Source organism: Megalops cyprinoides, chromosome 14, assembly GCF_013368585.1.
Source record: "Megalops cyprinoides isolate fMegCyp1 chromosome 14, fMegCyp1.pri, whole genome shotgun sequence".
Classification (NCBI taxonomy): Eukaryota; Metazoa; Chordata; class Actinopteri; order Elopiformes; family Megalopidae; genus Megalops; species Megalops cyprinoides.
In genome coordinates, this window is record NC_050596.1 from 28,984,711 (window position 1) to 29,008,479 (window position 23,769).

Below are 23,769 nucleotides of genomic sequence, written 5' to 3' on the forward strand. Positions count from 1 at the left end.
TGACTCCAGTCGACAGCAATTGTTCCTTTTATGGTTACAAAAAAAGGAGAAAAAATGCCTTTCGTTATTTTTTTCCTTTTCTGAGAAGTGATTCAATTAGAATTATAATTTGTATTTTATTATTTCTTGTTTTGGACCTGCTATTTTCCTGTTCAATCGGGCCTCACTTGTTCTGGGTTCATCAGATGAAATGTTGAACGTACCATCTGATATATAAAAAAAACCTTTCTGCAATAATTACAACAGCATAGGGAAGTTTTCACCGGGCACCATTATTTAAACCGGTTAGGATATATGTATTAAGTTAAATAACGTTTTATATTTTATATCGAATGTTCCCCTTTCATGCTGGCGCAATGAAAGGCCTGCAAAAATGAACGGATTAGAAAAATAATGTGGAATTATTCTTAATCAAATAGGACAGCCATCACCGTTCTCCCCTAACTACCCTACCATTTTTCTTTTAAGATAACTTTACTTCATGCTTTACTTGATAGTTCCCATAAAATATATGCAGTAAAACGTTTCATTGACCATGACTGAGTTGGAACTGAATACAAACTGAACAAAGTACCACCAGTAATGTACGGATATCTGACCTGAAAAAACAATATGCCTAACAGGCACTCTATACCCTGTAGATGTCGGGTGATGAGATGTGAGCTATTCATTATTGACACAACAATTTGTTTTGACACCAATGTTTTGATACGGAAAATATAGTTGTGAAGGTAAAGAATTGTTACAAATCCACAAATACTACCGAAAACTCCGACGATCACCATGCGCTGTAGTGAGAAGCAATCAAACGTTTACCGCGTCTCTCCAATGGGTGGCACTATTGCCATCTGAATTTCGGTGCGGATTTGGCAGACATCACGCTAAACGTTGGGGCAGTCCTGTTAAGGAAGAAGTTGAGCAACTCGAGGAATAACCGAAGAGAGAAGGAGACGTCACGGGTTGCGAGATTTTCAAACTTTCAGAAGTGTGTTAATCAAAAAAACGTGACGTGTGACGTGATATCCGCTGCAGAGAAATAAAAGGTAGGAGAGCGCCGTTTTCCATCTGAGTTGACACTTTATTTTTTGTTTTTATGATTAAGAGCTCTAGCGAAAGCTCCTACCAAATGGTGCGAAACAAGCCGCATGAACTGTTAGCACGAGCTATTTATTCCTGCCGTGGGCTGCATCACCTGGTTGATTGCTGTTGTAACCATAGTCGCACTGTCTATGGAATGAGTTGGTGCTCAATACGTTAATGTCACTTACTGCCTAAATCCTATTTTGTTTCCAAATCTCAGTGTACATTTAGATAGTTTGAGTGAGTTTGCTACTGCAAGTTTTCACCGCCTCAGCTCTGTCGCACAGGTGAGAAGAAAGTACTGCAGGCATTTGACACACGAGGGAACATAGACCTTTTTTTAAGTATAGAGTGAGCGTGAACTGTCATTTGTTCATTGTTTCTTTGTGAAGGACCATAGAAAGCTTTAAAGTGCCGTGTCGAATGTTTTGGACTCGGACAAACACTTGAGTCCTTTCGCAATAACTGGTATTAAGTTTGCACGGAGCCCCCCGTACAGTGTACTCTGTTGTAGTGCCCTTGCAAAACGCGACGTTCTTGAGGTTGTACCCATGATAGCTCCATTAGTCAAGTGCTGAAAAGCACGATGCCTCAATAGAGACTTGGCGCAGCATTATAATTTCCTTGGTGGAGGCCCTTAATCCTGTAGGATTCAGTGTCAGAACAACAATTTAGCAAAGCAAGAAAAGAACACCTTGAATAGCCTAGTAAAATGTGCATCATGACAGCAAAGATCTAAGCTTCCCGAACCAACAATGCCCGTCTACATTTATATATCCATATCTAGTATGTTGTTCCATTAGACAAGAAAAAGATTTGTCGGGGCATGGACAGGGCTGTGTGCACCTTTAAGTATATTTTTACTTTCACTTTGTTCAGGAATTCATCAAGCATGTCATTTTCAACTCACACGTCTTGTCTGGTGCATAGACCCGTTATGCATGAGATAACTGAATCTATGGGAGGTCCGTAAGGGACGAAAAGATAGCATACATTGAGTATGTTTTTTTGTCACACCTGCAGCCTGTTATTCTGTGTTGTGTGCTGTCATTTTAGAGAAAGATCCTGAGATTTGCAGTTTGGGTCAGGATCCCAGAAGGTGGTGGTTTTAATTTCATCTTTTTATATTTGTGGTCGGTATTTATGAGGTGACAGTGTTTGTTGGATGAGGCCAGAGAGCCAAGACAGATCCCAGTCACTGGGACAGCCTGTTGAGTCGGGTATATGAGCCATTCCAGCAAAAACTGTGTTTTTAGTTGGTTTGTGAAACGGCCCTTAGCAACAAAATGGGAAGAGGGCCAAGCGGTTAAGACAAAGGCATAATGTCGCCCGCGTGTTCCTCTTGCAAGCGTTTTTTTATATAGACGCTTTCATACACGGGGTTAATCATTTGTGGCCTTGCAGTACATTTTTTCATTAAATTATTTGCTTTCTCCGAGAGGCCGATCGGGAGTTGTTATTTGAGCGGTGGACGTGCTGTGTTTACTTTTGATCGGGAGCAAGCGGAAAGGAGCGCCTCGGCTTTCCCACATCGCAGTAACCCCGGCGTTTCGAGTGGCTGCAGAAAGCCGACGGGGCCTTTCTAGCGCTGGAGCATGGTGGTGGGAAACTAAATATAGCATGAATAGCGATAAGTCACCAGAGAGCACCGGCTCCCCTCTGTGACAATGGAAGCATTTCCTGCTGCTCTGGATAACAGTTCCAATTCAGATCCAGGTAACTGCTTCTTAAAAGCCATAATTGCTTAGCGGCGTATATGAGCCGTATGATGCAATAACCGAACAACAATTTCCTGAAATACAGGGATTATTTTTTTACAAGGTATTTGGATTGTTATGTACAAACAAAAGACATGCTTGTTGCTGAGAAGCCGGTGGCGATCTCCGCGCCGCACGTTGGTGGTTCCCGTCTTCCCCAGCGACGATCTGCTGGTGTTCCCTCAGAGGTGCCTAAAGCGGGAGCGAGGCATGCTTTCAGCGCTTCTGCGCATCAGCTTTGGGACTGTCCCAAGCTGCGTCACAACAGCAGCTGCAACTGTATCTCAAATCTGGCCTTGACACTCACCTGTTCTGCTTACCTGGACTTCGTTGGAGGATTTCACTTTAAATTTCTGTAGTGCTCTTCATGGGATTTTTTTGGAGTAATTTTGTATAGCAATTTGGGAAGTTATTTTATAATGTATATCGTATTTTTGCATTTGCACCGTGTGTGCAGTGGTCTGTTACCCACAGCTATTAATCAGAGGCAGGCCTAACCCTGCTTGTGTCCAGAAATCCTCTGAAAACCTTGGAATACTCTGCTCTTGACAGTGCTGTGTGTGTCATAGATCAGATTAGGGTCAGTTGAGTATGCAGCAGTTCATCTTCATTATAGTCCCTTTTATCCTTGACTTTTCTTTAATTGAAAAAAAAGGCATGACTGTTTGAATAACGATTTGTTAACAGCTGGGTGTTTTTGTTTCAGCCTCTCACATATTATTAATTATAACCCAGATGGAATTTACAGAATATTAGAAGTTACAGGGCTGAACGCAAATAGCAAATGGGCCGGTAATGTACAGCGGAAGACTGATCTCTGCTCAGAAGGGGACAGCTCAGTGCACGTCCCCATGAGTGCCATGGAGATCTGGCCGGCCGGGGTACGCCTAGTCCGTTCCACAGTGTGCCAGAATATTCGGTGGCTCGGGCCATGTATATTTTGTGCGATGTGATCACAGCGCAGGGAGAATGCATGCCGGGCATGCCAGAGGCCTTATACAAGCTGACAGAGGATACTCGTCCTCTCGGTGGCACGCTGTCGGCGGTGACTCAGTGCTGTTGGTCCGGGGCGGGCGGATCGTACCGTAAATCACAGACCCGGGTCGGGCATATCACAGAGCAGCTCCGCCGTGGGGGGGCGGGGGAGGGGGGCTGCAGACAGTCACACCCGGGGGGACTCGCCGGGACCTGTCCGTCACTTACAGCCACGAGCAGCGGGCGCCGGTCTGAAAGCGGTCCGTCGGTGTGCATTTTAAGGGTAGGCCGCGCGGAAGGGGCATCTCTCGGATTCAGATTGTTCGCGGTAGCGTTTTTTGTGTGACGCAGCAGTGCTTTTTGTCCCCTGGCTTTGCTTTGACTTTTTATCTCACCCTCCCTTAGCTTTGGGTTGACTTTTGTCTCCCTTTCTCTCCTTAGCTTTGCTTTGACTTTTCCCTCACTCTCTCTCCTTAGCTTTGCTTCGACTTTTCTCTCAATCTCCTTTGCTTTGCTTTGACTTTTCTCTCCCCCTCCCTCCTTTGCTTTACTTTGACTTTTCTCTCCCTCTCTCTCCCCTTAGCTTTGCTTTGACTTTTCTTTCCCTTTCTCTCTTCCACTCTCCCTCTCTCTCCCTTTCCCTCTCTCCCTCTCCCTCTCTCTGTCTCTCTCTTTCAATTTCCCTCCTTTTCTCTCCGGCCCTCCAGAACCTGAGCTGGTGTCGAGTGCCATTATGAGATGTCGTCTCTCGGAGCCTCCTTCGTGCAAATCAAGTTCGATGACATCCACTTCTACGAGAACTGCGGTGGGGGCAGCTTCGGAAGCGTCTACCGAGCCAAGTGGATCTCGCAGGACAAAGAGGTGGCGGTGAAAAAGCTGCTGAAGATTGAAAATGAGGTAGGAGTCATAATTGCCCCGCCGCTTTTCATATACTTTTTAATTGTCTGTATAATAACGTTTTTAATTGCTCTCCCATTTAGTGGGTTGTGGTGACTTTTGTTCCCGTCAGTCGCTCACACAGTCATTATACACCCCCTTCCTGCTCGCAGGAGGTAGCGCTTGTCTTTGAGCGTTGCCTTTTCATATAGAGATATTCTCACGCTGGGAACATATCCTTTAGAGCAGAATTATTGGCAAATGAGATCATATTAGACCCAATTAAAGCATGGGTTCTGAGCCTGGGAATAATTGTGAAATGATACCTTTATTGTCTTGATAAAAAAAAAAACACATCTCAAACACTATTTCAGTGAGTATGTCCTTTGTCTCTATTATGTAGGATTCCAATGCACGTGTCAGATTCTGTCTGTGTTCACATGCTGTACAGGTTATGTGGCAAAATCATTATTTCTGCTGGAGTAAAACAGTAAAACAGACTGCTTTGTGAGAGCCTTATTGAAATTGTAAAATTATCTTGATCTTTGTGCCAGATCATTTGGGGACTCAAGGCAATTTGATTCATGCATTCAGTTTACTTTCGGTTCAAAGGCTTCTTTGCCCACAGGATTCCTGTAACTTTATAATCAATTAAAATTTCTTGGAACCCAGTTTATGTGAAATTCTTTTACAGTCTAGCTAATGGCTAATTATTGTCTTTCTACATTACAAAACATGCAGGGTGATTTTATGAGAAAGTCATACCTAGGGAAAGTGTTTGGTTGGAAGCTCCACAGCTGAGAATCAAGATCTGGTGTGTGCTTGTTCAATCCAACTAAACACTTCCCTTATGTTACAAATATCCCATTGACTTTTCCAAAGAAAATCTGATGTAACTTTAAGCTCAAATTGTCCTTTTGTACGATTGTCATAAGACAAGCTACAGTTACTCTTTCTGAGCTCTAAGTGCCCGTTAAGTGTGTGTTCAGTCATGAGTGACTGTTGACTGTTGGTTCTTTCTCTCCTGCGCTCAACGTGATCAGTAGGCGTTATTGCAGATTGTTCTAAGCCCAGAGATGAGACACAACAGGAAATGGGAACAAATGCAGGGAAGAGACTTCCCAGGCCAGCCAGTGTCATCATGTCACCACATTTTATGTGAGACATGTACTGTATGGTGGCAATGTAGCATAGCGGTAAGGAGCAGGGCTTGTAACCGAAAGGTTTCAGGTTCAATTCCTCGCTCAGGCACTGCTGCTGTACCCTTGGGCAAGGTACTTAATCCGGAATTGCCTCAGTAAATATCCAGCTGTATAAATGGGTAACATGTAAAGTTGCAAGCTATGTAAGTCGCTCTGGATAAGAGCGTCTGCTAAATGACAGTAGTGTAATGTGATGTAATGAGATGCTGCGTCCACTCAGAGCGTGTTGCTGACGTACAGCTTTGTGGGCCTCTGTGTTTCCCCTTATCAGGCTGAAATCCTGAGTGTCCTCAGCCACCGAAACATCATTCAGTTCTTCGGAGTGGTCCTGGAGGCGCCCAATTATGGCATCGTCACAGGTAAGACCGCAACCGGAGACTCTCCTGGCTAGTTCGCCGTTTGCTTGCGGCTGCAGGGATTAGTCAGGTAGCGATGGGCAACTGTTTGAGCTGCGTATGCTGTAGGTTAATGCTATCTGCCTGCCTGTGTCACAGCCTTGTTGTGTTTTTCCTGCTGAAAAGTGTGAAAGTCCCTGTTTGTGTGCCTTTGGTAAGTGTGTATAAGTGGTGTAAGTGCAATTTCTTGGCTCTTCTGTGTGAGGTCAGCGGTCAGCACTAATTATGATGTTTCAAACCAAGAGGCAGCCTGCAGCCAACGTGAACTGTGTGTGCAGTTTCACTCAGTGACACCCAGGGGGTGCCCTCTCTGGCTAGGCACAGAGAATGCCATGATAAGAGAATGAGCTGATGATTGTAATTCTCTGGTGCGGTGGAGATGATGAGTGGCGGGTGACACCCAAACAGCGTCTCTGTCCCTGGAGTGTCAGACTGGCACCAGAGGGCAGGGTGACCTGTGAGACTTTTCAGGGTGGCTCAGTGCTGGGTGGCGTACATCTGTTTTGGCGATCGGTGCAAAATACTGATCAAGCTGCTATCAGAGAACAGGAAGCTGTCTTCCAAACCAGACTGAATCGGAGAGAAGTTCATCTGACATAGATACGATCTTTGCAGTTATGTTTCTGCGCCAGAATGACAGAATCGTTTTAGGGCTGGTTAGCGGGGTTACCTGCAAGGCTACTGAACGGCCTCTTAGCATGGTAGCTTAGCATGGCAGCTGCTGTATAGAAGTTACCATTTACTATGATGTAATATGACTGTATTTTTTTAACCCAGTGAAAATTTCCTGTTGGTGTGGAGGGCTCGTTACATGTGGCTTCCATGACATATCTTGGATAGATGTAGCAGTGAAATAAAATAAAGCATGCTGCCTATTCAGGAATTTCAGTGGATAGGATGTACACAGCATATACTGTACACTCACATACACACACACACACACACACACACAGAGGGGATGGCACGGCCTGGAAAAGTCACACCTCTAGTGTGTGACCCCTGCTGGAGGTGATGCAGTACGTACGCCCCGGAACAGTGTGAGGGGCAAAGGTCACACAGTCTCTCAGTGAGTGATCTGGGTGTGGCCTAGGAGCAAGAGGAGCGCATTCAAATCACCTAAAGATCTCAGTTAGACTGCACTGTCCCTGAAAGACTGAAATGCGTGCTCTTATCGCCTTTTAACCCAAGCTGGCATTCATGCCGGGACTGTGTTGCGTATCTCCGGCAGGAGCAGTAAAAGAGGTATACCCAGCTCTGTGCTAGGCCCTCCGAGGTCATGTGCCCCTGTCCTTCTTCTGACAGCTGCAGTACAATTGCGCGAGACCTGACCGGTCGTCAAGGCGCTTGCCGTCTCTGTTTATCAAAGCAGCAGCTAATTAGCACCAGGTAAAGGAAAATTGTTGGTGGCTGGCCTGACCCCGACGTTTCCACATTCATCAGCAGTGTCATAAATTTCCCCTGTCTGTGTATTTATCAGGGGCCTGCGCTCTCTCTCTCTCCCATCGCAATGAGCCGCGTTCGCCAGGCCGGCCCCTGTCATCCACCCCCTCCCAGACGCCGCCCGCGCCACCGTCCGACATGCCGTCTGTTAATAATTACTGCCAACTTACCGGCCAGGTGCACTGGGCTACAACCAAATATTGATGTAGTATATAACCTGATATGCCCTTTTGCCGTTGTTTTAATTTAATCACGGGAGGAGTTTTACAACCATTGTTTACACAAGTTTACTCAAAGGGTTATCGCTGCCCTTTGGCTAAGCCCCGAGGCTGTTTCTGTTAATCAGAGCTGTGGAAGTGGAAGAGGGCCAAGATTCCAAAGGCGTTCATGAGAAGAGTAGCAATGTCACACACTGAGAATGTGATCGAAGCTCCTGACTCTCCTTCTGAAGCCTCACTGAAACAGTGTGGCTCCCTGAGAGAACTGTCCAGAAACTGTCTGGAGACTGTAAAATTTTGCATTGCAGGAGCTTTGAAAGAAGTGCTGGCCTGTTTGGAAAGTGCTGGTTGTTTTATGCTCTAAACGAGCACACAGTGAATATCTGGAAATAAAGAAGTACAGGGGCATATGAGCTCAGCCTCCAAAACCAAAACAGAATTTACAATGTGCAATGTACAAAGCACAACTAAAAATAACATTTTTTTCCATCGCTTAAAACGTTAAAGCACGAAAAGCCTTTGAGGATAACTAAAAATGGCCAAATCTGGGGAGATTTAGCAGGGGGTGGGTGTTTGAGGAGGAGTGAAGTTCTGGAGGTGCGTGCTGTCGGATCTCTGCTGTTGGGGTGTGGTGGCGTGCCGGAGTGTTGAAGTGATTTGAAACGACAGTTGGTAATCAGTGGAGCGTGCAGAGAGCAGCAGAAAGTGTTGGAGTACAGGTAGACAGATAGAGGTGAGAGAGGGAGTGGTCAGGCAGCGCAGTGACCAATCATATTTAGGCAACTGACAGCAAGTGCAGAGAAGCTAAAAAAAGTTCCCGGTCGTTCCAAGAAGGAAAACACCAGGGCCTCGACGGTTTGGCAATTTATGTCTTTGGGAGACTAGAATCTCAAAAAGTGAGATCATCATTTGGCACTAACATTTATGGAAGAACACAGATGGAGGCTTGGTGAACACCTTAGTGGAGAATCAGGTTGCTGCTGGAAGTGATGTTGATGGGCCAACAGGGGGCAGTCTGCCCTCTGGACCTAGCTAAAAAACCAATACCCCGGTGCGGTGACGGGGGCACCTTGCTGTGGAAGACACCATCTTTCATCTGAGATAAACAGGGTCCTGAGTCACAGCAGTAATAAAAGATTCCATGGCATTTATCACAAAGAGTAGGGGGGTTCCCCTGCATCCTGGCCCGATTCCCAATATGGCTCTCACAGTCTAGCCATCTTGTAATCCTCCAGTTTAGCAGGCTTAATGAATCCCCCTCTGTCTCCACCTCAGCTGATGGCGTGGTGAGCCTTCTGGCACAAAATGGCTGCCATGCATCACCCAGGTGTGGGCTACACATTGGTGTGGTTTGTGGTGACTAACACCCCCCCCCCCCTCCCCCCCCCCCCCAATCTCCCTCCTCCCACACACGCACGCACACACACACATACAAACATGTAAAACCTCTTGAGATCCTTTCAGAGGCTCTGTGTAAAATCAGTCTATAATTTGATCTCTCTGTTGCGGCTGTTCCTGATGTAAACTTGTGTTTCCTGGCACAGCCCCTGTAACACAACCCAGGATGTTTTTATGAGGTTGAGCATGTCACTCTAATGCATCACCGTTCACATTGTGCCCCTGATAAATAGCAGAGTATTCTTAGACGCTGGCGTGTTCCTCTCGGCCTTGTTCAGCACTCAAAGGTCTGCCTCATCCTTCCTGTCAGTGCACACGAGTCATGCTCACTGAACGGACGGCATGGTTTCAGAAACATTTTCGGAACATGAAAGCGCTGTGACGTTTAGTCATGACTGCCTTCGCGAATAAGCGAAATGAGAATTAGCAATCCGTGGGGCGTTTTTGGTACAATAACAGTCGATCATTTGGAAACAGCATGCCAGCGCTTCCTTGTCCTGTAAGGACAGTGTATATGGGTGTTGAAGCAGCTGCCCGGATTTGCCCACAGGGTAATTAGTGTAGTTGTGCTGATTAAACGAGAGATGACATTTGCTTGATGTGATCATTGGCCGGGCATTAACCCCGAATGGCAATCAACAGTTCTGCCCACTGGAAGATTAAAAAAACCTCACAGCAAACAAGGCGTCGCTTTGGCAAAGCCAGTGACGGCCTGCCGGGCTTGGTGCAGTAGGCTGGTGCGGGCTCAGGTCCTGTCTGCTTTGAACAGGGTGATAGACTCTCTCTCAGGGTGCTAAGCTGTGTCTGGGTTTCCTCGAGTCACTGTAATAAATGAGCTCATCTCCTGAGTGACGGCTCACTGACAGGCTGCTCCTGCAAGCACGCCGCTATCCTCCCTCGTACCGCGGAAAAATAAACCCTTTTCAGAAATTTTCGTTGTTTTTTAAAACTCGTAAGGTTGCGTGCGTGTCCGTCGAGTGTCGTCCGGCTCCTCTGAGCGTGTGAAAGAGAGATGACTGAGGGGGGTACAGGCGTGTAGCGGCCTGCTCTCTGATGCTTTGTCTCCATGTGTTCTATTCCTGTTGCGTTCCCATGGTGAGCACAGGTACTTGTGTGACTCTGTGTGTGTGTGTGTGCGTGTGTTGTGTTGCAGAGTATGCCAGCGGAGGGTCTCTGTACGAATACCTGTCCAGTGAGGAGAGTGAGGAGATGGACATGGGTCAAGTCATGACCTGGGCCATGGAGATAGCCAAAGGTAGGGCTGTGTCAGTCTCTGTGTCTGCGTGTGTCTCTCTCAACGAGTCTGTCTGTGAGCTTCTGTTTGCATGTGAAAGATTCTCTCTGTGAGTCTCTGCCTGCAAAGGCCTCTGTGAGTCTCTCCACATGGGCCTCTCTGTCTGTGCGAGTCTCTTTTTGCGTGTGTCTCACCCTCTTTAAGTCTTTCCCTCGGAGAGGTCTCTCTTTGCGCAGGGGTTTCTATCTGCATGAGTCTCTCTGTGTGGGTTTCTGCATGATTGTGTCTGTAAGGGTCTTTCTTTGTATGTCATTCTCTTTCTGTGTCTGTCTTTCTCTGTGGCAGTGTCTCTCTGTGTGGGCTTGTCTCTGTGGATCTCTCTCTCTCTGCACAGGTCTCTCTAAGAATAATCAGAAATGACCAAAGTCCACAAAGCTTGATTGCATGTATACGGAAACAGAAGTTTGTGTTAGGAGTGGGGTAGAAGGTGGTGTTGGAAATTCTTTTTTTTTTAAATGGAGTCAAAATGTTTTTGTTGGCACATGTCAGTGTCTGTAGCAAAGCAATGTTTTAATAAACGCTTCCTAGTCAGATGTCTCAAACTGTGAACATACACCATCAAAACACAGCATCTGGTACAATACCATGTCTAAGGAGTGGCTATCAGGATGACAGTTCTTGCGTGAGAGATAAACTTAACTCTTAACTCCGTCTGTTCTTGTGGAGAAGTTAGCCTAATTCCAAAGCCTTTTTGGAACAAACAGACTCACCCAAATGGTCACTGGCTTTTTGAAGTAATTCCCCTGTTTATCATGGTTATTTACCTGTATGTGTTTATTGAAATGGTGAAAAATGGTGGGACAGGTGGTGTGTGAGACAGGAGACACAGTGAGTTTTGTGTGTGCTGTCGTATGGTTCCTCGTTGAGTTTCTGTCCTCCCTGCTCCCTCCAGGAATGCACTATTTACACTCTGAGGCCCCGGTGAGGGTCATTCACAGAGACCTGAAATCCCGCAATGGTAAGGAGTCTTTACCAGTCTTTTCTCCCATCTCCCTTGGCTTGACTGATTCCCCCATGAGCAGTGTAGCAGCGGGTAGACCAAAGCCATGATGGCAATGTTGGTAACCAGCTGTGGTTTTACAGTCTGGGAAAGGGGTGTACCTCTAAATAAAGATGGACCAAAGTCTCTTTATGCTGAATCATGTCGTTTCATCTGTAAACAGCACACACAATCTCAGAACTGATCTTTGATGTTGCTGACCTGTGAACCTTGTGTTCTGTTGTAGTGGTGATGACCGCGGACAAAGTACTAAAGGTACGGTATACAGCGTGCAATTAAAAAAAAAGAATTCCTAGACAGACCTTATATAGATGTTAAGTCATGCTAAGAGAGAGATGTTACCAGGTCAGACTACTAAAAATGGCCCATTGGAGAAGAGAGAAAGAGAGGGGGAGAGAGAGAGAGAGAGAGAGCGAACTGCACCATCATGACTGCATCTGCAAGAACTGATATTTAGACAAGCTTCAACAGTATTTAGTGAGAATTGTTTAAATTTCTACCTCATGTATGACCGTGCGTCTCGCTGTGGCATTGACATGGCCACCCCTTCACATAGTTTCAGTACATTTGTTAACTGCTCTCTTGGTAACACATGCGTGTCTGGATTGTTTATGCGTATGCAAAAGTTCCCTGCTATGCTAAACTTGAAGGGCCTCCTCGCTGTGTCACCCACAGATCTGTGACTTCGGGGCCTCCAGGTTCCACTCCCACACGACGCACATGTCCCTGGTGGGCACGTTCCCGTGGATGGCCCCCGAGGTGATCCAGAGCCTGCCAGTGTCTGAGACCTGTGACACGTACTCCTACGGGGTGGTGAGTGGCCCACTGATACACCCCACGCAGCAGGGATGTCCATTAAACACGCACCATCTCCTGTAATACATGTTCATGCTTCTACAAAGTACCAGGATACATTGCAAAAAGCCAGCTCTTCTTTGGCCCTTACTTAACATAGGCAAAAGGGATCTCTTCGGGAAAACCTTGGAGGGCTGGAAGTCTGAAGGACTTAGCTGCCTGTCAGTCACATAAACAGTCGCAGTGATTTACAATGGCTGGTCAGTAACACAGCGGTAGTCAGACAGACAGTAACTTTGTGCCAGTTAGCACTCCTGTTTAAAGGAGCACAGAGATCAGTGTGGGCATTTGTACTGATTGGGGCCAGTTTGCCACCTTTCACATTTATCAGACCTTCAGTTGAAATGTTTGCCATCCCAAAGGTTGTTACTGCACATTCTCTCTTATTAAGAGGTACACCTACAGTATATTAGTGGCAGGCTAACTGTGGTTGCCATATTGAGAGATGAAGTAAAGAGCTCTTAGATTCCAGTAAACGTGTGTGTGTGTTTGTGTGTGTGTGTGTGTGTGTGTGGATGAGTGTGTATATATCTGTATTTGTGTATGTGTGTGTGTGTGTGTGTGTGTGTGTGTGTGTGTGTGTGTGTGTGTGTATTTGTGTGTGTGTGTGTGTGTGTGTGTGTGTGTGTGTGTGGATGAGTGTGTATATATCTGTATTTGTGTATGTGTGTGTGTGTGTGTGTGTGTGTGTGTGTGTGTGTGTGTGTGTGTATGCATGCTGTGCTGTTACCCTGCCTGCATTCCTCGGTGGTGAGGGAGGCGGTGTGGAGTGTATGGTGACAGAGTGATACGGGCATGCTCTGTGTCACCCGGCCGCATACAGACCCGACTCCCAGGTGCCAAACTGTCAGCGGACAGGCAGCGCGGGGTCAGGGTCAGGCCAGCGGCTGCGCGGACACGTCCGGCGGTCGCGCTCACAGTCTCCGCTCCTCTTCGCCACGTTTTTCCCCTGCCGAGAGGGCAGAGTGTTTACACGGCACCTCCCATTCCCCCTGCCTGTTTGGTACTCCTCCACAGGGTTTACTGAAATTCCCTAAAACATTTCACTCAGAAGAGGAACATTTTCAAGATAAAACATCAGTAAGACATCCCTGTGCAATACGAGATACTTCCCACCGCCTGTATCATTCATCATTGTTAGCCTGCTGTTTGAGGCTAGGCTCCTCTGAAAAATCCCTTGTGCTTTACCCCACATTTTTCATTTAATATGTTGATTTCATTTGAGCTCAGAATTCTCTGGAGCAGTTGTTTTTTAAAAATGCACCCAGGAATGCAAAATAATGCTGTGAGAAGAGCACTATCAAACTCTGGCAAAAAAATAAAATATATGGAAATGCTGCCTGTTAACAGTACATATATGATTTTCTTTGTATCAAAAAGTCCTGTGTATTCTGTTTGTCCAAAGCACACGTGTAGGAAATTAAATGAGCCTTTATTAACTAACACAGCAAGAACATCTCTATAAAAGTTATATGGGAAATGTCCATACTTATTATATGTGTTGGACTTGCCAAACTAACCAAAGCAAACTGTAGTAATGGATAGCGTTGTCCAACTAGACACTTTCCCCGTTGTTTTCTCTCATAGCCACCCCCGTGGCCTGTAAGTAACCACCCCTCCTCTGGTCCCGCAGGTGCTCTGGGAGATGCTGACTCGGGAGATACCGTTTAAGGGGCTGGAGGGTCTGCAGGTGGCTTGGCTGGTGGTGGAGAAGGGCGAGGTACGGTACTCTCACCTGATCCAGGTGACCTTTTTCAAAAAGGTTTAGTTTTCCACAATATGAGCCGAATTTGACAAAACATTTTACACAAGGGAACTTGATATGAACACTTTGCAGCTGTTTGCCTTAAAGAAAAAAATCCGAAAAATTGCTTGTTTAAAAATTTAGTAACATTAGTTACTAATTTTGTAACATCTTTATAGTATGTTCACATTATTCATAGTGTATTCACATATTCACATATATTTGCATTTAGTCACTTGGCAGACTCTCTTATCCGGAGAAACTTTAAAAGCAAAGGTCACCTTTTATTTTACACTATATTACAATAGGCCAGTGTTATGTCTTGTCAGGCTTGATGCTGTACATTAGTGTGGGAGACGGGCAGCTTTGTTTCCAGGGGCTTCATTTCTGAGAAAATAAACTTCTTTCTTTAGTGAACGGAACAATATGATGCGCTCATGAATTCCGCGGTGAAGTCAGTCCAGGTATTTTTAGGGGGGTGATGTCAGGCCTCGTGCTCTGTTCCCACCGGGACACATGTTCATAGAGCCGGTATACGGTGTTTGCAGATTATAGAAACCTCTGGAACCACACTCCGTTAGCATGTCTCATCCATTGTCCGGCATGCATGTTTATGCAGAAAAATCAGGAGTGACTCGTAACACAGCGGTTCTGTAACAGCGCATTCTCACCCTTTTTTTGAAGTCCCTGCCAAGTGATCTGTGGTAGATCAGGCTGCGTGGTTCATGTGCGTTCACCGTTACTCCCCGGCGTAGTTCGAGACCTTTCCCGAAATAACCCAGCCACGGAGAGAGCAGGAGAGAGGGAGAAAGAGAACAAGAGAGTGAGAGAAAGAGGGTGAGGGGTCTGCCAGTGCGTTGACTTCAAGGGAGGTCTGCAGCTCCATTGCTATAAAACAAACTGAGCTGTTCTCAGAGTTAATGGGTTGTGCAGAGTTTGACCAGCCTTAGACAGTGTGGAATAGTTAGAGCCAAATTCAGATCCAGAAAGGATTTTGTCACTGTAATCACCCTGCAGTTTAACACTGTCGTGGCTAAACTCGTCACACTGCGGGTCCATCCGCGTGCTACTCCTGCCACTGGCCCTCTGAGTGAAGCTGAGAGATGCAGAGGGTTGCTCGTGTTGTAATGCAGAACGTTGCTCGTGTTGTAACACGGCGTGAATGAGGGGCGTTACGCTGTGACCCCTCACACTCTGACCCCCCCTGTGTTTGCAGAGACTGACCATTCCCAGTAGCTGCCCCGCCAGCTTCGCCGAGCTGATGAGGAAGTGCTGGCTGACCGAGCCCAAGGTAAGGGTCCCCTCCCAGTGCATTGTGGGACAGGAGGTCCACATCAGCCCGCTGTGCACGCTCAAGGTGGAGCAGGATGAGCTGGCGGCTCCAGATGCAGAGATAAGGAGGTGATGGAAAGGTCTTGCGCCTCTGTGAAGGACCTGCTGGAGGGGTGCGCTTTGCTCAGGCTAAACAAAGCATCAGCTTCCTGATAATGACTGGCGAATGTTTTGGAGGGAACATAAACACGGGGCAGGTTTTGAAGGTTTTAGCGTTCATGTCAAATGACATAGTTGCATTTAATGTGCTTAATGTAGCAGAGAGTAGTAATTTATGCCTGGAGGACCTTATCGTTCATATCATTAATATTAGTATTCTGCGTGGAAGAAAGTTCTGTTTGGAAGTGCTCCAGCTGCTGGGTCCTCCTCTTCTGCTTCAGACGACTTCAGCCTTAGTTTTAGTTAGTTTGAACACAATGTATATTTCAGAAAGAAAAAAAAAAGATTACATAAAAGTGAATATATTCTGTCAGGCATGCAAGAAATAGTACTTATGTTTAGTTGTGCTGTGTCCAGGATTGCTGGTGTATGATATCACGTTGGCTGAGCCAACAGGACTCTCCTTCAGACAGAAATGATCTTGCGTCTTTTTTTTTTCTGTCCTAGGAAAGACCAATGTTCAAACAGATCCTGATGACCCTGGAGTCGATGTCCAATGACAGCCAGCTGCCGGACCAGTGCAATTCCTTCTTACACAACAAGGCCGAGTGGAGGTACGGCTGCTGTCTGATGCTTCCACACCAGCACAACCTTACAGGAGATACAGGCTCAACCTTGGCTGATTCTGCAGCTGCGTCAAGAAAAAATAACAAAAACGACAGAATGTGGGATGAATGTGATGGTGCAATCTAAACAGATATAGATGTGTAATGCATAGAGACAAGGCGTGAAGAGTCTTCCATCTGCAGATGCTTCCTCTCGCCATACATCACGGCTAAAAAGAAGCCGCATGGTTTTTCCGGGGAAAGTGCTTAATGAGCCACAGGCGGGGGTGGGAGGGGCTGGAACCGGCGGAGCCTGCAGAGCAGCTGCTACCGCCTGTGGCGTCCCGTCGCGGGCGCCCGCGTGGCATGGCCGTTTCCCCCCCAGGATTGTCACGCCACGAGGGCCCCGGTGTGACACCTCGGCCCACGCAGCGGGGCCTGTGGATGGGCCGTGAATCGGGGAGATGTGTCACACACGTGTGGGTGTGTGTGTGTGTGTGTGTGTGGGGGGAGGGGGCAGGATCGCTCAGCTGACAGCTGGAGGAGATAACTGCTCTCACAGGAGAGCAAGCCCCCCCCACCCCCCACACCTTCCACACCAAGAGGGGTTCAGACTCAGGATCACCTGCGGGAAGCAGGTGTTGCCGGGAAAAGTTATGAGCCTGATTCTCTGAAAGCGCTGTTGCAGCTGTTCTACTCTGGCTGTGTGTCTCAGGGCCCCTAGCAGGCAGCTTCTGCAGTATTCCTCAGAGGCCTCTCCCAGCCTGCCAGTCATCCTTGCCCCTTGCAGGCAACCCCTGTAACATTGACCAGCTCCCCTTACAGGCCACCTCTGTAACATTCATCAGGGCTGCCCTGTAACATTAATCAGTGCCACTACAGTGCCACATCAGGCTGCTGATGCAGTGGTCATCATTGCCCCTTTCAGGCCACCTCTGTAACATTACCCAGCTCCCCTTGCAGGCTGCTTCTGTAACATTCGTCCTTTCCCCTTGCAGGTCACCCCTGTAACATTGAGTAGCTCTCCTCGCAGGCTGTTTCTGTAACGTTCATCAGGGCCCCTTGGTAGGCTGCTGATGTGGATTGATCGCACACTAATGGCCACTGCAGCAGGTTGGGGGGGGGGGGGGGGGGGTAGAGAGGGCTGCGTGGGTATACCTCTGCCACATACATATCACACCCACCTATCAGCTCCGCATTTTACCCAACCGGTTTTGCAGGAACCTAAGGGGCCTTAGCCTGTGTTTCCTGAAATCTTTCCAAATTCAAAATTCTCAGGAACGTTGGCCGAAAACTTCCTCAAAGACACACGTGCTGCTTCTGCGTGCACGCTCACACCCTGGCCTCTCCCACCGGAAAAACAGAACATCCAGGCCTGCTCATTGAGCTGAGACGCGGGCCCAGAAGGTTCTGGTTACGGGCTATATTAAGCCTGTCAGTGTCTGGAAAGAGGCCAGGAGACTCCTGCTCTCCCCCACTGTTTCCATTGCAGCTGTCTAAACCAGAGGGAAAGAGAGAGGGAGAGAGCGAGGGGCACAGGGAGAAAATGAGCAAGTGCAGCTGCAGGTGTGGACGGAGGCAGGAATAAAGACGTGAAAGGGACAGAGAAGGAAAAGAAGGGGTAGGAGAGAGACAGAGGGAGGAAGAAGGGAGAAAGACCAAGGGTCTGTAGGAAATGTTGGATGTTAGATGCTGGTGAGGAGGGGGGCAAGGAGAAAGTAAGGAGGATGAGAAATTCCGAGAGTGTTTGTCAGGAAAGTGGCGAGCATGAAAATCAATTACGAGGGAAGTTTCGAGCATGAGTGGAAAGATTGTGAGTGAGTGTGTGTGTGTGTGTGTGTGTGGTGAGGGGAGGGGGGGGGAGGGCGAGGGGGGGTGGACTGGAGAGATGGGGGCGGGAGGTTCAGGCTGCGTCACATTCCTGTTTAAAAATAGCCACTGTGGGAGCTGGGTACCCATCATGCACCACACAGCCCCACCTGCTGGGCAAAGCAGACCACGCGCTGTGCTCAAATGTGTCAGTCAGGCTAGTCTGTCAGAGTGTCCCTTAGACCCGCCCACACATTCACTGGTTCGTTTTCCCTCGTCCGCGTGTAGCAGGGTATGTGCCACCTTCTCCGAGTCTTGGGCCCTCGTTTAATATGTTCTTTTCGTAAGAACGTAGGAAGTTAAATAACAAGAACAGGTAATTCAGCCTGTCAAGTCTCGTCATGTTGCCTGCAGTCTAGCATGCATCTAGGGCTGTGACAGGCCTGGTTTTCAACACTCCTGCTGCTCTCTCACTCCAGTCTTTCAATGAAAAAGAGAGTTCAGATTGCCAGCAGGGGAAGGCCCAAGTCAATTAACAATGTAGTGTTTCCTGATCTTGATTAGGCAGCGGTTTCTGGTTTAATTTCACCATAATTTAAGGTTACAGGCTGTGGAAGAGTGGGGTGTTTTTCGGCTGTGCCAGCTCTCTTTTGACCAGGGCATAATTTCGTAAAAGTTTGAGGTCTCATGGAACATGTCCTTGGCGTGGTCTATGTTTTGGAGGGTTGGCATTAGTGGTCCCAGAGGAGCTGGCTCTGAGAGTGTGGTTCTGAGAGTGCGGGTCTGAGAGTGTGGTTCTGAGAGCGTGGTTCTGAGAGTGCGGGTCTGAGAGTGTGGGTCTGAGAGCGTGAGTCTGAGAGCGTGGTTCTCAGAGTGTGGTTCTGAGAGCGTGGGCCTGAGAGTGTGTGTCTGAGAGCATGGTTCTGAGAGCATGGGTCTGAGAGCGTGGGTTCTGAGAGCGTGGGTCTGAGAGCGTGGGTCTGAGAGTGTGGGTCTGAGAGTGTGGGTCTGAGAGCGTGGTTCAGAGAGCGTGGTTCAGAGAGCGTGGTTCTGAGAGCGTGGGTCTGAGAGCGTGGGTCTGAGAGTGTGGGTCTGAGAGTGTGGGTCTGAGAGCGTGGTTCAGAGAGCGTGGTTCAGAGAGCGTGGTTCAGAGAGCGTGGGTCTGAGAGTGTGGGTCTGAGAGTGTGGGTCTGAGAGCGTGGTTCAGAGAGCGTGGTTCAGAGAGCGTGGTTCTCAGAGTGCGGGTCTGAGAGCATGGGTCTGAGAGCGTGGGTCTGAGAGCGTGGGTCTGAGAGTGTGGGTCTGAGAGTGTGGGTCTGAGAGTGTGGTTCAGAGAGCGTGGGTCTGAGAGTGTGGGTCTGAGAGTGTGGGTCTGAGAGCGTGGTTCAGAGAGCGTGGTTCAGAGAGCGTGGTTCAGAGAGCGTGGGTCTGAGAGTGTGGGTCTGAGAGTGTGGGTCTGAGAGCGTGGTTCAGAGAGCGTGGTTCAGAGAGCGTGGTTCTCAGAGTGCGGGTCTGAGAGCATGGGTCTGAGAGCGTGGGTCTGAGAGCGTGGGTCTGAGAGTGTGGGTCTGAGAGTGTGGGTCTGAGAGCGTGGTTCAGAGAGCGTGGTTCTGAGAGCGCAGTTCTGAGAGCATGGGTTCTGAGAGTGCGGGTCTGAGACTGACGGTCTGGTCTCTGCAGGTGTGAGATCGAGGCCACGCTGGAGAGGCTGAAGAAGCTGGAGAGAGACCTGAGCACCAAGGAGCAGGAGCTGAAGGAGAGGGAGCGGCGCCTCAAGATGTGGGAGCGCAAGCTGATGGAGCAGTCCAACACTCCTGTGAGTCACTCAACACCGCCCTGAGCACCTCCAACACTGCTGCAACACCAACACACACTGCACCACCAACACTCACAGCACATCCCTGATGGAGCAGTCCAAAACCCCCATGAGTCACTCAACACCCCCCGTGAGCCTAAGCTGAACACTATCACACCAGACTTCACTGGCACACTGAACACTAGCATGCTGAGACATGCTGAACACTTGTGCACCAATGCATTGAGAGTCACCACACTGTGCCTCACCTGCACATGCAGTCACCGGGCTCCATCTCTGCCTTGTCACCTTGTCATAAAGAAGTCCCCACGTTGCCTGTCACATCGCACAGTAGCACTGCACTCTGCGCTGATGCATGAGCCAACAGTTCTCCGTGGCGGAGATCTGGGACAGCTGAAGGGGGTTTCTGACTGCAGAGAGTGGAGTGGCTGCATGGAGCTTCTGTGTTTATGAGACTGGGGTGATGTGCTGGATGGAGCCTCTGTGTTTATGAGACTGGGGTGATGTGCTGGATGGAGCCTCTGTGTTTATGAGACTGGGGTGATGTGCTGGATGGTGCAGTGGATGTGAGGGCTGCTCCGCACTGCTGCAATCCAGGGCTGCTGCAGGTGGCCATGTGAGATCACAGGTGAAACTGTGAGATCACAGATGACCGTGTGAGATCACAGATGACCGTGTGAGATCACAGATGACCATGTGAGATCACATGTGGCCATGTGAGATTGCAGGTGACCGTGTGAGATCACAGGTGGCCATGTGAGTTTGAGCTCAGGGACTCTGCCGTTCCTCTGTAAAAAGCCTGCTATGCGGCAGACAGCACACTGTCACAGCAAGACGAGCTGGCATTCGCTGCTGCAGTGCCTGCGCGCTCACACATGCACATGCAACCGAATGGCTTGCTGCACCGCTGTTACCCCTGCATTTGTAAGTGCGGAGAGTGACGTTGGATGGGAATTATGGGAAATACAGCTACACCAACCCACGTGGGGAAAAGACTCAGCTGAGGCTTGTGGGTTGGTTCTGTAGCATCCAGACTGGCTCTTACATGCTGGTAAACATGGCTTCTTCTTCACCGACTCACGTGTTTTGAGTGCAGCTGCGTTCGTGTCATTTATTGGCACTGAGTAATTATATAAAACCAGCAAGTACTGTCTTTCTTTGTAGTGCATGGTGTGTTACATGCTCTTCAGTTTTACACTGGCCAAAACTGAAGTTTGCCCATATACCCCCAGAACAGGGGGAGCATGCTGTACGGTTGCTGAATCTTTTGTGTTTTTTAACCCACACCAGGAGTGAGAAACTGCAGGAATACAGTCTGCTTAGTTTCATTTGACCTCAAAATCTTCATTGGTTGGAATTCCAAGTATAAACCCATGGCTATGTGGTGGATACTACGATGAATTAGGAACTCCTAAACTGCGCCAGAGTACATACAAGATTTGAAATAATCTAGTCTAATTACGTAACACCAGTATTCAATGCTAACATTATTTAGCCTATTTGTAAATATCAGTATGTTTTAGACTGAGGGTGCCATTCTCCAGCTGTTTCTCAGGGCTCTTCCTCATTTCACATTTCATTTCACCTTTTCTCCTAAACTTACTTACCACTGTCCTGTGGTGTTTTTTTCTCCAAATCATCACTTTATCTGTGCAGAAGAAAAACTAATCAACCTCTGATTTTCCTCCTGGTCTTGGTGGTCTGAACCTAACCCTGTCTCTCTTTCCACCTCTCCCTCCCTCTCTCTCCCTCTTTTTCTCCCCCTTTCTCCCCTCCTTCTCTCCCTGCCTCCTTCTCTCCCTCTCTCCTCTCTCTTTCTCTCTCCCAGCTTTTCTTGCCCGTCGCTGCGAAGATCAGCGCGGAGTCATTCTATGAGTCTAAGACGGAGGAGTCCAACAGCTCGGAGATGTCGTGTCAGATCACGGCCTGCAGTAACGGGGAGGTGGGCAGCATGAATCTGCAGGCCATGATGAAGGGGTTCGGGGACATGTTCGCCTTGGACATGGGGGGTCCCGTCCTACACTCGGGCATGCAGGTCAACATGCAGGCCAAGCAGAACTCCCACAAGAGCAGCAGCGTCAGGGAGGGGCGCAAAATCAACATGGCCCTGGGGATGGAGGCCTTCAACTGGTCTGACGACAGCGACTAGCACTCCCCACCCCCATCCCCAAACCCCCCAAAAAAACCCCCCACCCCCCCGCCTCCTGCTGCGTCCGGTCCAAGCCAGGGGTCCTTGCGATTGGGGCAGGCGTCGTTAAACCGTTTCGGCCTGTGTTCAAACTGCGGTCGCAGCCACGCTGCTGCCTCGTCTGGCGAGAGACCTGTTGAGAATGACGCCATGGTTACTGGCGTCTTAAAGAAGCAAGCTGCATTCGCGCGCTTATTAGCGACGCCGCTTCGATTCGCTCTTGTGATTTGCGGCTGATCGATCCCACTCGCTTTGAAAGTATTTACATTCAGAGGATGATCTTTACCGGAATCAGTGCTGGTGCTTTTTTTTTTTGTATTTATTTCAATGGGCAATCTCAGTCTCTGCGTTTTTTTAAGTGTGATCAGGCATATCAAAACCCAGTGCCAGCGGGGCTCAGAAGCCCTTTTGAATTCCTTCCTGGCGCTATGTATAGAATGCTTTAGGGAGCCGCACGCCTCCGCGGCTCTTACAGATGTCAGCTGGGTCTTATGCGCTGGATATATGGCGCGCCACGCTGTGAGGCGAGAGCCCGGGAGGGGAAGCTGCATTGAGGAGACGATGCTTTCATAATAAAGTGACATTTTCAGTGACATTAAGATTGGGCAATTACAGGCGCGGGGAGCGGCGGGGCGCGAGGCGGCCCCCCCGCCAGGCGCGATTTCGAGGTGACCCCTACTGACCCGGAGCACTTCAGTCACGACAGCAGGAGTGCGGTCAGGCCTCTTCGTAATTACCCCCACGCCGCAGATTACAGGCCCGCTCCTCTGCTACTGGCTGTGATTTATGTACTGGCGGTTCCCTCTCTCTCTGACCGGCGGCTTTTGTTTCTGTCCAGGTTCTTGTGCCTGGAGTGGCAGTCGCACGGCGTGACGGCCAATCGGGTTGGTCCGCATGGGTCACGTGACATAGATTTTGGCTGACCAGGTGTCGCCAAAAGTACCAGGTGTGGGCGGACAGGATGTGTGGGGCTCAAGTGCAGACACCTCGAGAAAGTGCTGTGATACGCTGAGACTGTCCAGTCAACCCAAACCTACCACACGCCATTGGTCCATTTTAAGCGCCATGCTCTGTCTGGTAACCTTAACTCCAACGTGGAAAGCAAGCTCTGCAAGAGTTGCTAATGCGGCCATGTATTGTTGATATATGTAGTGTAGTCTTCCCTTTTTTGATCTATAGAATGCTGAAATCATACTGTTTTGACTGCTGTAGCCATGGCGAAATATTACATTCAACTCCTCCATCAGTTTAAGTTCATAGTAAGTGACCTACAAGCGCTGACTGTATGGCAGACTTTTGTTAGTTTAGTATTACGCGTCCAGGAAGTGTTTGCTTTCATTCAACCACAGTTTTGAACACAAGCCAAGGTTTTTGACGCCTAAACCAAGTCCTTTGTTTGACCCCTTTTTTGTATCAAGTTTGTGTCCAGATTCGTGTAAGCTCTGTATACGACCTGCAGTTGAGACCTTTACAGCATTCCAGACAGGAAGTCAGACAGCACTCAGCCAGGAGCGCTTCTCTGTGAGAGCCCAGTACGATCGCTCCCTCTTTTAACCATAAACTGTGTGACCTGCTCCCAAGCACTCTCAGCATCCAATAATATTATAACAACATTTTTAAACCAATAGATAAATAAGTAAGGAAACCACGCCGGAAGGTGTGGTCTGTGTGGAATGTTGAAAATCT

At 48.4% G+C, this 23,769-nt stretch overlaps 1 protein-coding gene across 3 annotated transcripts in view; it reads left to right on the plus strand.

Annotated features, from left to right (window-relative positions):
* The first annotated feature begins 930 nt into the window (after positions 1 to 930).
* Positions 931 to 23,769, plus strand: part of zak (sterile alpha motif and leucine zipper containing kinase AZK) — a 34,322-nt gene continuing 11,483 nt past the window's right edge. The window contains exons 1-11 of one of the 3 annotated variants that reach the window (XM_036545757.1): positions 931 to 1,043; positions 4,520 to 4,709; positions 6,162 to 6,249; positions 10,495 to 10,596; positions 11,528 to 11,593; positions 11,862 to 11,890; positions 12,311 to 12,448; positions 14,124 to 14,210; positions 15,451 to 15,525; positions 16,173 to 16,279; positions 19,760 to 19,895. In XM_036545757.1, coding sequence (XP_036401650.1) covers positions 4,551 to 4,709; positions 6,162 to 6,249; positions 10,495 to 10,596; positions 11,528 to 11,593; positions 11,862 to 11,890; positions 12,311 to 12,448; positions 14,124 to 14,210; positions 15,451 to 15,525; positions 16,173 to 16,279; positions 19,760 to 19,895 — 987 coding nt within the window. In that variant the 5' untranslated portion in view covers positions 931 to 1,043; positions 4,520 to 4,550. Of the gene's footprint in view, positions 1,044 to 3,998; positions 4,141 to 4,519; positions 4,710 to 6,161; positions 6,250 to 10,494; positions 10,597 to 11,527; positions 11,594 to 11,861; positions 11,891 to 12,310; positions 12,449 to 14,123; positions 14,211 to 15,450; positions 15,526 to 16,172; positions 16,280 to 19,759; positions 19,896 to 21,723; positions 22,083 to 23,769 lie in introns of those variants that run through there. The other 2 variants (XM_036545758.1, XM_036545759.1) reach the window with 2 other exon arrangements.